Raw genomic sequence first — 14,173 nt, forward strand, 5'->3', positions numbered from 1 at the left:
ACCATACCACCCTTACCTATCTCCTGAGAAGCCTGTAAGCAGGCCAAGAAATAACAGAACAGACATGGAGCAACTGACAGGTTCAAAACTGGGAAAGGAGTACAACAAGGCTGTATATTGTCACCCTGCTTATTTAACTTACATGCAGAGTACATCAAGCAATATGCTAGACTGAAGGAATCACAAGGTGGAATCAAGATTGCTGAGAGAAATACCAACAATCTCAGATATGCAGATGATACCACTCTAAAATCACTATGGATGGCGACTGCAGCCATAAAATTAAAAGGCAGATGTTCCTTGGAAGAAAAGCTATGAAAAACCTAGACAGTGTATTAAAAACCAAAGACATCACTTTGTTGACAAAGGTCCATATGGTCAAAGCTACAGTTTTCCCAGTAGCCACATACAGATGTGAGAGTCAGACCATAAAGAAGGCAGAGAACCGAAGAAGTGATGCTTTCAAACTGTGGTACTGGAGAAGACTCTTGAGATTCCCTTAGACAGCAAGGAGATCAAACCAGTCAATCCTAAAGGAAATCAGTCTTGAATATTCATTGGAAAGACTGATATTGAACCTGAAGCTCCAATACTTTGGCCACCTTATGTGAAGAGCCAACTGACTGGAAAAGACCATGATGCTAGCAAAGATTGAGGGCAGGAGAAGGGGGCAAAAGAGGATGAGATGGTTGGATGGCATCATCGACTCAATGGACGTGAGTCTGAGCAAACTCCAGGAGATAGTGAAAGACTTCCGAGTCCTGGCATGCTGCAGTCCATGGGGTCACAAAGAATAGGACGCAACTTAGCGACTGAACAACAATGAGCAATAATGCAAACCAGTTTTAAGCAGGTTTGGCAATACTTTAAACAAGCCACTATTTGTCAAAATTTTTATTTTGACCCCTTCTATGAACTATTGACATAATAATGAACATTAGTCTTCCAATAAGTTAGTTCCGATTATACAGGAAAATAATTACTGAAATTCTGTAGTTTCCTTAAATTAGTTATTAGAAGCAGATACTCCCTACTCCTACAAAAAAATCTCCATTCTCTCAAAAAACACTGCTGTCAATGACTTTCAATGGAATAACTGAACTCAACATCAATACTAGTTGCTAATATAGAATTTTCTCTCATTCTCAATGCCTTAGAAATCATCCTAGTCATATTTGATCCCCAAAAAACTCATACTAGCAAAAGTAGCATTCTTCTATAAAAATAGTGAGCTGTTAATCTCTGTCAACCACAATTTAGGACAAACTATTAAAATTATCAGCAAGATTAAAATGAAATTTTGCCATGAAAAGATTTAGAAAAACTTTCAGAATAATGCATTGTTTTAGGAAAAAAAGAAATGCAAGAAAGAGGGAGGGAAAGGAGGAGGGAAGAGAAAATCCTGAATTTGCATATATATGTAACATAATATACAGATAGAGATGAAATACCTAATCCTTTTGGGGTAATCCCACTCCGATCTTGAGGGTTCACTGCCCAGTAGTAGTACTTCAGTGTATGCATTATGAGAAGCACTGTGCCAACTCTCCGAATGGCATTATATATGTTGACTGTACCAATGAATTCCGTGGACAGGTAAGTATAGAGTGTCAACTGCACCTAGAGAATCAAAATGAAGAGCTCAAATCAAAGAAACAGACCAGCATTTTACCGTTCTTTCCAGTAATACTCTCAGGTTGCTCTATTCGGACCACACTCGTTCTAAAAAGCAAGCTGCTTAATTAGCTTGATAGTAACCTCCATGTTAACAGACAACATATAGCCACTGACACATACCCAGAAGCACACACGCTCCTTACAAAACAAAAGCAGGCCAACGCTCCTGTTACAGCAGCGCTATGAAGTGAACACCCCCACATACTATGAAGTAAACATCCCACATACACCGCGCTTTTGCAGCACTGTTCCTATAGTGCTGAGAAAACTGATTCCTGTTTAGCAATCAGCAATTATTCATGAACTTACACACTTCTTTATAATAAACCTACTATTTATACTTTGCATAATTGTTCTCAAAAGCTAGAAATTGTCTTTGTTCTGGAGAAAACTAGTAGCTGGAATAACTCATAAGAAATTAAAAAAAAACAGCAGGAATAACTAAAAAACAGATCAAAAAAAGAAAATCATACAAAAATATGTAAAGCCTATCTTAAGAAATATTTATTAGAAAAAAAGAATTTTGTTATAGCAGCTCATTACTACAAAGATTGTAATTATAATCTTGGCACAAAATAAAAACCACTTTTGTCCTACTTTCATATCAAAATCAAGAATTTTTCACTGCATTACTAGTGGATATACTTTATTAACTAAAAAATATTAAGGAAGGCATGAAATTTGACCAAAACTGAAACTACTCCTGATCATTTACAATGAGTATTTATGTTTAAACATAATGGACATTCCCAGATGCTGAGGGCATTTTCCTTTTTAAGCCTGAAAGATAAAAATTAGGTGCCTATATTCCAGATGCCCTATAAACAAACAAGCCTAAATGAATAAGGGAGTCAATGAGTAACAGTACAAGGTCCAGAACGGCAGACTCTGAGCCCCTTAAAATCGAAGTCTGAAAGATGGCTGTAGTTTGCTGTTGTTGTTTAGTAGCTAAGTCATGTTTGAGTCTTTGCCAACCCATGGACTGTAACCTGCCAGGCTCCTCTGTCCATGGGCTTTCCCTGGCAAATACTGGAGTGGGTTGCCATTTCCTCCTCCTGGGGATCTTCCTGACCCAGGGATAGAACCCACATCTCCTGCATTGAGAAGTAGACTCTTTACTGCTGAACCACGAGAGAAACCCAACTGTGGTTTAGAAAATCATAAACATGCTATAATCCACAGAGTTGCTGAAAGATAACATCATTTTGATGTTGCTACTGCTGTTCAAATAGACAGCCCCAGCTTAGTTGTTATTGAGGATATACAGAACTTTCTATGACATGATTCAAATTCTTAAGTGTGATATTTCAATCAGAAAATATTTACCTTCACCTGTATTTGTAGCACTGTATTACTGAATATACAATGGTGCAGACACTGTCCCTCAGTAGCTAAAAATCTAATGGAGAAGATTAAACATACACACAATTTTAAGTGAAAAACCAAAGGTAATAAATACCCCTACTGAAACATAAGAAAGCTCATGTGGCAATATGTAATTAACTGCAAAACGAGTGCAATAGAGCTATGAAATACTATTAATTCAGAGGCCAGAGAAATTATTTTAGGATAAGCTAAAAGAGTCAAGAAAAGTTTCACTACTAGAGTAGATATTAAGGTAGGCTTTGAAGATGAATAGTTCTAACAATAAGAGGAAATTTCAAATAGAGAATATTGTAGATAACACAAAAAGCTTCCCTAGATCTATAACAACCATCCTCAATCTTGCCTGCATTAAAATACCTGGAAAACATTTTTTAAAATACCTGTCTGGGTCTTGTCCCAGACCAATTAAATCAGAATCTAGGGAAGAGGGAGTGAGATTCTCTTTTCATTTAAAAAAAAAAAAAAAAAAACCCTTACCAACTAATTCTATAGACAGCCAAGATTAAGAACCACTGCTCTAGGATAACTTTTGGTACCCACTTACCCATTGAGGATAACTGATTTTTCATATAGAAAGCCTAGAAAGAACTGGCATGAAGACTTAATGCTTTATTCTGAAAACAAAGAGAAACCTTTACAAATTTGGGGGCTAAGAAATGTTCTGATGAGAGTGACTGTGATATGTTGAAAGCATGAACGAATTCTAACAAAAAGTGAAAAACCAAGATATGGAAAACTGGAGAAAGTCAGTTTCCTGAGAATGATACTGCAGATAAAGACAAATTAATAGGATTGAACAGCAACATACTGAGGTAAATAAGAACAGTGACCTCAGGATCATGCATATTCTGATTATGAATAATTCTTCACTCTATATAATCTAATAGCCACACAAATACATGAAAATGTCTTTCCCATCACACCTAAATTCTGTGTATGAGAGCAGGAATCAGACCTGTCTTATTCACCACTGTATCCATAAGGCCGGCCACTCAACAAATGAAAGACTATTGTCTACAAGAAAACTCATCTCTCGTGTTAGGTCATTTAAAAGACTGTCTCTGAGCAAATCAAACTTAAATGCGTATTATAAATGACTAGGAGCAGCCTGTTCCAAAAGCAAAGATTGATTCATACGACCATACCCTCAACTTTGGTAACCAGAGGTGAATTTACCATGAAGCTAATGAAGCTTAAACTTTATGCCCACTCACCTACACATGTTCCTTGCAAAATCCTAAACCTAATTTTACATGTTGCATTCTTTTTGTTAAAAAGCTCCTTTCTCCCCCAAATTGTATGACCTTTAGGTCAAACAAACTTTATATCTGCTTTTTGTTATAACTACCTTTATGATAAAATTAGATATAACCCCTCAAGGATACACAAAGCATAAGGCTGAAACAAAACTGAAGTTTAATATTAACAAATCAACTGCAAATTCTAAAAAGGAAATTAAAGAAAATTATTAACAAGGAAAAGGTAAGAAATACAGTGCAATAATACTACGGACGTAAGGAAATGATATAATGAAATTTTTAAAATATTCCCCTACAACTAAGTATCTAATAAGAGCAGGTTTTTTGACCACATCAAAAGAGGCCCAAAGGCTTACAAATGCGCTGCTTAGTTAAGACAAAGAAGTGTTTAGTAAAAAGTTTAAGAAGTAACTTGAAACAATCCTTGAAAAGAAATAAGACTGAGGGTCATAGAAGAGAAAGAGGTCAAATTTGAACCCAGAGATAAAAAGCTACAACCTCCAGCTGCCTCCTTTGATTATTTCCAAATGGCAATCAGAGTCAGCAGCTGTTTTTCTCCTTAACATCTGAAAAGAGCAGCTGAAAATAAGATACTATGACTCCAGAAGAGCAAAAAAGTCTGCAGACATTTTTTTCTGACAACTAAAGTAAGTACGTGTTATTCCAACCTGAACAATGATAAACACTTGCAAGTGAACCAGAAAGGAGAGGGGAAGAGAGGAAATCCAATGTTTAGGATAACTTAATAGAACTTTAGGGTTTATGAAAAGTTTTATTTACATATTTTATCACAAATTCACTTGTTTACTTAATGCAATCGGTTTGATGTTATAATACTAAACTACTGTATAAAATATAATTGTTTAATAATTTTAATTAATGTGAAATTAAAATAATTAAATGAGACCAGCACATCATGGAAGCCTTCAAGAAAGGGTGACATTTCAGCTGTTCCTGTAAGAATTAAACTCAGTAGCTCATGATTTTGGTGGAAGGAATATGCATGTATAACACAGAGAAAGGGAGCACAATGAGTATAATTTATATGTATGTATATACATTCATACATACATAAGGACGCATAGATATATATGCAATCCAACTATGGTTAAGGAAATGTAAATCAAAATCTCTCCCAAATAACATTTTATTTAACAAAGAAAATATATACTATTTCTGTATTTCAAAAAATGCTATTACTGCTTTAGGGAAGGAGGGACAGATGGAGGGAGGGAGGAAATACTGTCTTGCAAAAGTACATTTAGTCAGGTGGGAGGGAGGTTCAAGAGAGAGGGGACACATGTATTTTTGTGCTTTAGTTGCTAAGTCCTATCCAACTGTTTTGTGAGCCCATGGAGTATTTAGCCTGCCAGGTTCTTTGTCCATGGGATTTTCCAGGTAAGATTACTGGAGAGGGTTGCCATTTCCGTCTCCAGGGGATCTTTAGACTCAGGGATTGAACCCATGTCTCCTGCACTGGCAGGCAGGTTCTTCACCACTGACCCACCAGGAAAGCCCTGTTATATATGTATGTATGGCCGATTTACGTTGTTGTACAGCAGAAACCAACACAACACTGTAAAGCAATTATCCTCAATTATTAATTAAAAATAAAAGTACATTTAGTCAAAAAATGCATTCCACTGAAAGCTTACACAACAGCATGTAAAAGGATAGAAGAAAATCCTCTTCATTATCACTCTTCTCAAGTACAAAAATGTAGTGAACATACTAGCACACAATCAATGTATGTATTACCTTGGCTGGGGTATGAATCCACAGAGCTGGGTTAAGAAGAATGTGATCACACAATTGCTTGAGTAAGGGCATCCCGTTCGGCAGGTTACTCAGGTATTTTGAAAATACAAGGCAAAGTTCAAGTACTGCTCTGCTGACATGGGATTTGGAAGACTGCAGAGGAAGATATTTCAAAGGTCACTAGCAACACAAAGCAAGGGAAGTAAGTTAAACGCTGTCAATACCAGAAAAAGTTGGTCCACAAACCATGCTCAAAGTTAAAGATACTTTGAGATTCAATAAAACAGTGCGGGCAAGGTAAAACAGCAACAGGTTGTTTTAATTTAGGTAACTTTACATTAACCAAAGACACACTTGCAAACAGAATTTCTCAGCTTCTTAGGAGACCAAGTTTCATGGACTACAAATTAAGAATAAAAAATGTAAAGCATTTCATACTTTACCTTTTCAAGACTATATCCTATGACCAAGAAGCCCTTGCAGGCAAGCATCTGCTCCTGCATAGCAATTGAGTTCTTCAACAACTCCATGATAAAAGCCAGCAAAGTTGAACTGGAATAAGGGAAAAAAAAACAACAACAGTTTGAAAAACCATATTGTCTTAAAAAAAATGGGGGAGAGGTGGTTAGATAGATACAGCCTTTCAATTACCCTTAATAAAAAGTTTCTATTCCAAGGAAACTGATGCTTTACTAAAACTACCTCCAATATTATTTCAGGACTAAAATTGTAATGTAAGATTAGGACTTATTACTCAAATATTTAGTTCATATTCTTTATCACAAATATATTATTAAATGAATTACTTTTGAAACAATATGACAAACATGCACAAAATAGAGAAAACCCAGCAATGTCCAAAAACAAGTAGTAAGATGGCTAACAGAAGTTTATTACTTTGCCCTAAGAAACGGATGTAACTTAGATAAGTTGGATGTAACTTAGATAAGTTGGATGTAACTTAGATAAGTTAGAGAGTTAGAGGCCAAACAGATGGAAAAAATATGGAGCAAGCAGACTAGGACAGAAATCCTCAAACTGGCTTCATTTGAACAGAGGATAGAGTACGTAAAGGGGAAGATAAATAAAGATGTAAGCAAACTGAAGTATTCAAATAATAATTTAAGTATTTTCCTCATTATCCGAACAGAAAAATCTAAAGTAGTAAGACTACAGTCATGCTTCCAACCTCATAACTTTTATATACTCAGCATGGAATAGAATAAAGGCCAGCTGTTTTGTCCCTCTCAAAAGTTCTGAGAGATTCCCACTAGGAAAGGGAGCACAGCCAACCTCCTTCACAAAAGTACTTCTATTTTTCAACTGTCAGCAATTCTAATAAAGTTGAAAAGTTAAAAAAAAAAATCAAAAAATAAATAACTGAGCTCTGTTACAAAGGTTTCAGACTAGGATGCAAAAAAATTTTATGAAGGAGCAATAGGTCAAGGATAATTTTAATTATTTTAAATGTAGCCAATAAATACTAGCTTTGATACATAATTCCTTTTAAAAATAACTCATTTTCTTGCCTAAAAATAATCTGGAAAATTTATTAAAACACTAAACATATACATTGGTAGTAGACTTCAAGTTGCATATAAAAGTAGAAATTAGAGAATTTCAAAAAGGGAAAATACAAAAAACATTAAAATCACTCAATTAATAATTAAACATAATTATTTTATTATAAATAGTTTCACTAGGATACATAGCCATAAAAAATTCATTTCTACATCCTCTCTGACATTTTAATAACTTGTCCTAGAATTCATGTCTCTTCCCTTTTTTACACTCAACACTAAAAGAGAGGAGACAAAGGTGCCAAATAAGCAATTTAGTTTTGAAAAAAATAAATCACTTATTATTATGTAACATAATCAAAAATTTTACATTTCAATATGTTACCTGCAATAATAATTAAATTCAATATGTTACCTGCAACAATAATTAAATAAGGAAAACTTACCATAAGAAATTACTGCCAAATAACCATTTTAAATATTTTTATTTTAGGCAAAAATACATACATTTCTGGTATTATTACCATGCCTAACTTTATTCAAAACATTATTTTTGAAGAGCTCCCTATTTCCTACTGATAAAGAATTTAAATATTATTAGAATTGAATTTGTAGTAACAATTATAACTCACAAATTTCCTTATGTTCTTTATTAATCCTACAACAAATTTACAAGATTGAAAAAAAACATTGTGATTGTGCAGCTCAGTGATGAGAATAATTCACATCAGTGAAAGAAAAAACAAAAGGACTCACCATATAGTCGAGTCAATCTCATCAGATAAATATTGCTTATAATCCAACTGTGCAAAAAGTGGGAACAGTACTTGTACTCCTCCAACTGAATGCATGGCACTTTGGATAGAATGTGTTAAAACCGCCTTCACGTCCTTGTAAAACAGAAGACACAGTAAAGATTCCAATGATTCTTTTCCAAAAACTAAATACATTTTATTAAAAATAAAACATAACAGGAACAATAAAATGTTACAGTTCATGTATCTGTAATAGAAGCTACCAAATACACCTCAATAATACATCAAAATTTACCATTAGAAATATTGTTAAATATCATTCCTAGTACCTGGAGCATGAGTGCATGCGGTGAATGAACGAAAATCGAAGGGTTGTCCTTAGGGGATGATTCGAGACAGAGTTGGGCATCTGTGGCGCGTGGATTGTACGTGAACGCAATGGCACTAGAGAGTTTGCCATCATACAATAAAAGCTTGTGATGCTCAGCAAGGAACAGGTCACTTTCTGCTTTGAATTTAAATGTACCCTAAGAATAAAAAGTAGAACAGTTAAGATACTATGCCACAAAAAGAAAATCTAACTATAAAGCATCACAAATAAACAATTCAAGGAGAATATCGACCATTTTCTTAACAATATCAATTAAGAGAAGCCCTGCATGTTTTATTACTTCTAAAGTAGTCTGAATTCATTTTAAAGGTATAATGGAAATCAACCTGACATTAAAACTTTTCATTTTAAAAAAATGTAAAATTTAATGTCCTACAAAGCATGTTTTGTTTTTTCCTATTTTTGTCTTTTTTGATTCTCTTCTTTAATTTTGTTAAAAGGAACATTTAAAATAAAATTTACCATCTTAAATATTTTTCAAGTGTATAGTACAGTGTTGTTAACTACAGTACACTATTGTATAACACATCTTTAGAACTTTTACATCTTGCTAAATTGAAATTCCCATTGAACAGCAACTCCCTTCCACTGCCTGCATCCCACTCCCAATCTCCTAGCAATCATATTCTACTTTCTGGTTCCATGAGCTTGATTACTTTACATAACTCAAACAAGGGAAGTCAAAGAGTATTTGTCTTTTTGTGAATGGCATAACATCCTTAAGATTCACCTATGTTGTGGCATGTGTCAGATTTTTTTTTCTGTTTAAAGTTGAATAATATTCCATTGTAAATATATATATGTTCTTTATTCATTCATCCACAGACAGTTAGGTTGCTACAACCTCTTACCTATTGTGTAAATAATGCTGCAATGAACATGGGTGTGCAAACAGCTCTTTCATATCCCTTTAATTATCTCATATACATTTACAGAAGATTGCTCAGTCAGGGTCTCCCCTGGTGGCTCAATGGTAAAGAATCTGCCTGCCAGTGCAGAAGACTCGGGTTTGGATCCCACACACTACAGAGCAACTAATGAGCCCATTTGCCACAACTACCGAGCCTGTGCCATAGAGCCCAGGAACCACAACTACGGAAGCCTGCTCACCCTAGAGCCCACGCTTTGCAAACAAGAGAAGTCAGCACACTGCAACCAGAGCGTAAGCCCAGCACTCCACAGCTAGTGAAGACCCAGCACAGTCAAAAATAAATAAATGAATAAAAATTTTTAAATGATTGCTCAATCATGTGGTAATTAACTGTTTTTAATTTCTTGAAGAATCACCATATAGCTTTCCACAGAGGTTGCACTATTTTACATTCCCATCAGTAGTGCATAAGGAAACCAATTTCTCCACACTTATATTTGTTTAACAATTCTTATCCTAATGGGCATACGGTGATTGTCTATTATGGTTCTAATTTATATTTCTCTGATGATTAGTGATTTTGAGCTTCTTTTCATATGCCTGCTGCCCATTTATATATTTTCTTTGGAAAAAAATGTCTATTTGAGTCATTCGCCCACTTTAAATGAGTTGAGTTTGTTGCTATTGTTAAGTTGTATGAGTTCATCAAATATTGTGGATATTATTAACCCTTTACCAGATGTATGGTTTGGAATATTTTCTTCCATTCCGTGGGTTGCCTTTTCACACTGCTTCTTGACGCACAAAAAATTTCAATGCACAAAAGATTGTAAGACACGGTTGTCTATTTTTGTCTTTCTTGTCTATTTTTTTTTTTTTTTTTTGGTGCTATATACAAAAAATTATTGCCAAACTCGATGTCATGAAGCTCTGTGTTGTTTTCATGCAGGAGTTTTATAGGTTAGGTCTTATGTTTACCTTTAATCTATTAATCCTATGGACAGAGAAGCCTGGCAGGCTATAGACCATGGGGTTGCAAGAGTCAGACTTAGCAACTAAACCACCACCAATTTATTTTTAGTTAATTTTAATACATGGAAGGTAGGGATCCCACTACTTTTTAAAACACCGTATGTTTAAAAAAAGAAGTGTTTGAGATTAATCTTTCTCCATTTCAGGGTTTTGTATCCTTATAGATAATCATTTTACCATAAATGAAATTCATTTCTGGACTCTGTTCTGTTCCATTTGTCTATGTACCTCTCTTTATGCAAGTATCAAAATGTTTTGATTACTGTACCTTTATATTATGTTTTGAAATCCTGAATTGTAAGAACTCTTTAAATAACTTATTCTTTTGTAAGATTGCTTTAGCTATTTGGGAACTCTTGAGATTTCTGCAAAAAAATGCCATCTGGATTTCAATAGGAATTGGGCTAAATCTGTAGATCACTTTGGGCAGTATGCATCTTTAACAATATTAAGTCTTTCAATCCATGAACACAAGGTGTCCTGTCATTTAATTCATGTCTTAATACTTTCAGCTATGTTTTACACTTTTCACTGTACAAGTCTTATATCCTGTTGGTTAAGTTTATTCCCAAGTATTCTATTTTATGCTATTATAAATGGCATTACTGTCTTCTTGTCTTTTGGGATTGCTTATTATTAGTGTATAGAAATGCAACTAATTTTTGTTGTATATAATGTCAGCTGTGGGCTTTTCATATATGGCCTTATCATTTTGAGGAGTTTCCTTTTACTTGTGAGGCTTCCCTGGTGGCTCATTCAGTAAAGCGTCTGCCTGCAATGTGGGAGACCCGGGTTCGATCCCTGCGTCGGGAAGATCCTCTGGAGAAGTAAATGGCAACCCACTCCAGCAGCTTTGCCTGGAAAATCCCATAGACAGAGGAGCCTGGTATGCTACAGTCCATGGGGTCGCAAAGAGTCGGACACGACTGAGCGACTTCACTTTCACTTTTCACTTTCCTTTTACTTGTAATTTGTTGAGTGTTTTTATCATGAAACAGCATTGAATCTTCTCAAATGCCTTCTCTGCCATCTATTGAGATGATTATGTAGCTTTTGTCCCTGACTCTGTTAATGTGGTGTACGGCACTGATTTATTCTCACATGCTGAACCAGACTTACATTCCAGGAATAAATCCCCACTGGTCATAGGATATGATCCTTTTAATGTGGTTGAGGATTTCTGAATTAATATTAAATAAGGATATGGCTATTAATATGTAGCTTTCCTGCAGTGTTTTTTTTTGGCTGTGGTTTCAGGGCAATGCTGGACTCTAAAAATGAGTTTGGAAGTATTTCCTCCTCTTTTTATTTTCTGGAAGAGTTGAGGAGAATTGGTGTTATGTCTTCTTTAATGTTTGATAGAATTCTCCAGTGAAGCCAGTTAGTCCTGTGCTTTTCTTTATTCAGAGGTTTTTGATTACTACCAATTTCCTTACTAGTTATAATCTATTCAAATTTCTATTTCTTCAGTCTTGGTAGGTTGTATGTTTCTAGGGAACAACTATTAGGTTGATAAAAAAAGTAATTGCAGTTTCAGACCATGAATTTTAAATGATCATTACTAGGATCAAGTGTTACTTGCACAGTCGTGTCCAGTTCTTTGCAACCCCATGGGCTCCTCTGTCCACAAAATTCTCCAGGCAAAAATAATGGAGTGGGTAGACATTTCCTTTTCCAGAGGATCTTCCCAAGTCAGGGATCAAACCTGGGTACCCTGCATTGCAGGCACATTCTTTACTGTCTGAGCCACCAGGAAGCCCTATCCTAGGCTCAAATACATCTTTATGAATCAAAATAGGAACAACTACAATCAACAATTTTCCAACAAGAAATATGTTTATTCCTGTAGCATAAAAATCCATGCTTTGGAATCCGATGAACTCTTGGAAAGCATTTTCTGCCTCCTGCTGGTTGGCAAGAGGTCAGCTGAACACTGCAGATGAGCCAAAACTTTGTAGCCCAATTTGTTCAATGTTGAAGTGCTGGGTGTACAACATGCAGTTGGGCGTTGTCATGGAAAAGAACTGTGCCCATTCTGTTGACCAATGCTGACTATAAGTGCTGACATTTTCGGTGCATCTCATTGACATGCTGAGTATACTTCTCAGATGTAATGGTTCCAGCAGGATTCAGAAAGCTGCAGTGGATCAGACAGGCAGCAGACTATCCAACAATGACCATGACCTTTTTTTGTTGCAAGTTTAACTTTGGGAAATACTATGCAGTTTCTTCTCAATCCAACCACTGAGCTGGTCACTGCCAATTATCAGATAAAATTCACTTTTCATCGCACATCAAAATCCAAAAGAAAAATGGTTTGGGAAATTAAGGATCAATTTTCTAAAAACAAACACTGACACAATCTAAATAATTAACTGATTCCTTTGAGTTTACAAAATTAATTTGCAACATAGTACGGAGCAGAAAAAAAGTCCAATTAAAAACAGTAATTTACTCTTTGATCCTGTTCAAAGTATAGTGTGTTAACATAAGCAGTCAGAAGCCTTGAAAATAAACAACTAAACAAACATTTTACTTGATATTTTATGTGAAATTTGGGAGTAAATGATTCCTACTAACAAACCTAAACTAAACTAAATCTAAACAAAAGTAATTGTTTGACATATGTCAGGAATAGCTGTTAACTATATGGAAATAATATGCATAAGTAAATACTATTTGATTAATTAAAATAAAAACAATGCCCTTTCAAAGGACTTAAAGCAATATGGTGCTTCACCAAACAGTAAGAATATACAAAAAAAAGCACTCCATCTTTTTTTCCTTGGGAACCAACATTTTCCATCTATAACATATTTAACTGCAATCTTTAAAACATTTTTCTGTATCTCTGCTACTTTAAACAAGTTTTGAGAAATGTCTAAAACATGGTTACACAAAAAATAGATTTCAACAGTAATAAGTAAGTTCAGTTCAGTCGCTGCATCGTGTCCTACTCTTTGCGACCCCATGGACTGTAGCAGGCCAGGGTCTCAGGCCCCTCACCAGTTCCAAGAACTTGGACCAAATTCATGTCCCTTGAGTCAGTGATGCCATCCAACCATCTCATCCTCTGTCATCCCCTTCTCCTTCCTTCAATCTTTCCCAGCATCAGGGTCTTCTTTTCTAATGACTCAGTTCTTCCCATCGGGTGGCCAAATTACTGGAGCTTCAGCTTCAGCATCAGTCCTTCCAATGAATATTCAGGACTGATTTCCTTTTGGATTGACTGGTTGGATCTCCTTGCAGTCCAAGGGACTCTCAAGAGTCTTCAACAACAACACAGTTCAAAAGCATCGATTCTTTGGTGCTCAGCTTTCTTTATTTATACATCCATACATGACTACTGGAAAAACCATAGCCTTGACTAGACAGATCTTTGTTGGCAAAGTAATATCTCTGCTTTTTAATATGCTGTCTAGATTTGTTATATCTTTTCTTCAAAGGAGCAAGCGTCTTTTAATTTCATGGCTGCAGTCACCATCTGCAGTGATTTTGGAGACCAAAAAAACTAGTATATGCCA

The 14,173-nt window shown here is 35.3% G+C and overlaps 1 protein-coding gene across 4 annotated transcripts in view; it reads right to left on the bottom strand.

Annotated features, from left to right (window-relative positions):
• LRBA (LPS responsive beige-like anchor protein) overlaps positions 1-14,173 on the bottom strand; it is a 759,310-nt gene that overhangs the window by 635,312 nt on the left and 109,825 nt on the right. For all 4 annotated transcript variants that reach the window (XM_070386647.1, XM_070386648.1, XM_070386644.1 and 1 more), the window contains exons 10-14: positions 8,685-8,882; positions 8,357-8,490; positions 6,524-6,632; positions 6,081-6,233; positions 1,452-1,620 (exon numbers count right to left, since the gene is read on the bottom strand). In XM_070386647.1, coding sequence (XP_070242748.1) covers positions 1,452-1,620; positions 6,081-6,233; positions 6,524-6,632; positions 8,357-8,490; positions 8,685-8,882 — 763 coding nt within the window. The remainder of the gene's footprint in view (positions 1-1,451; positions 1,621-6,080; positions 6,234-6,523; positions 6,633-8,356; positions 8,491-8,684; positions 8,883-14,173) is intronic.

The sequence above is a fragment of the Bos mutus genome, chromosome 17 (genome assembly GCF_027580195.1).
Source record: "Bos mutus isolate GX-2022 chromosome 17, NWIPB_WYAK_1.1, whole genome shotgun sequence".
NCBI lineage: Eukaryota > Metazoa > Chordata > Mammalia > Artiodactyla > Bovidae > Bos > Bos mutus.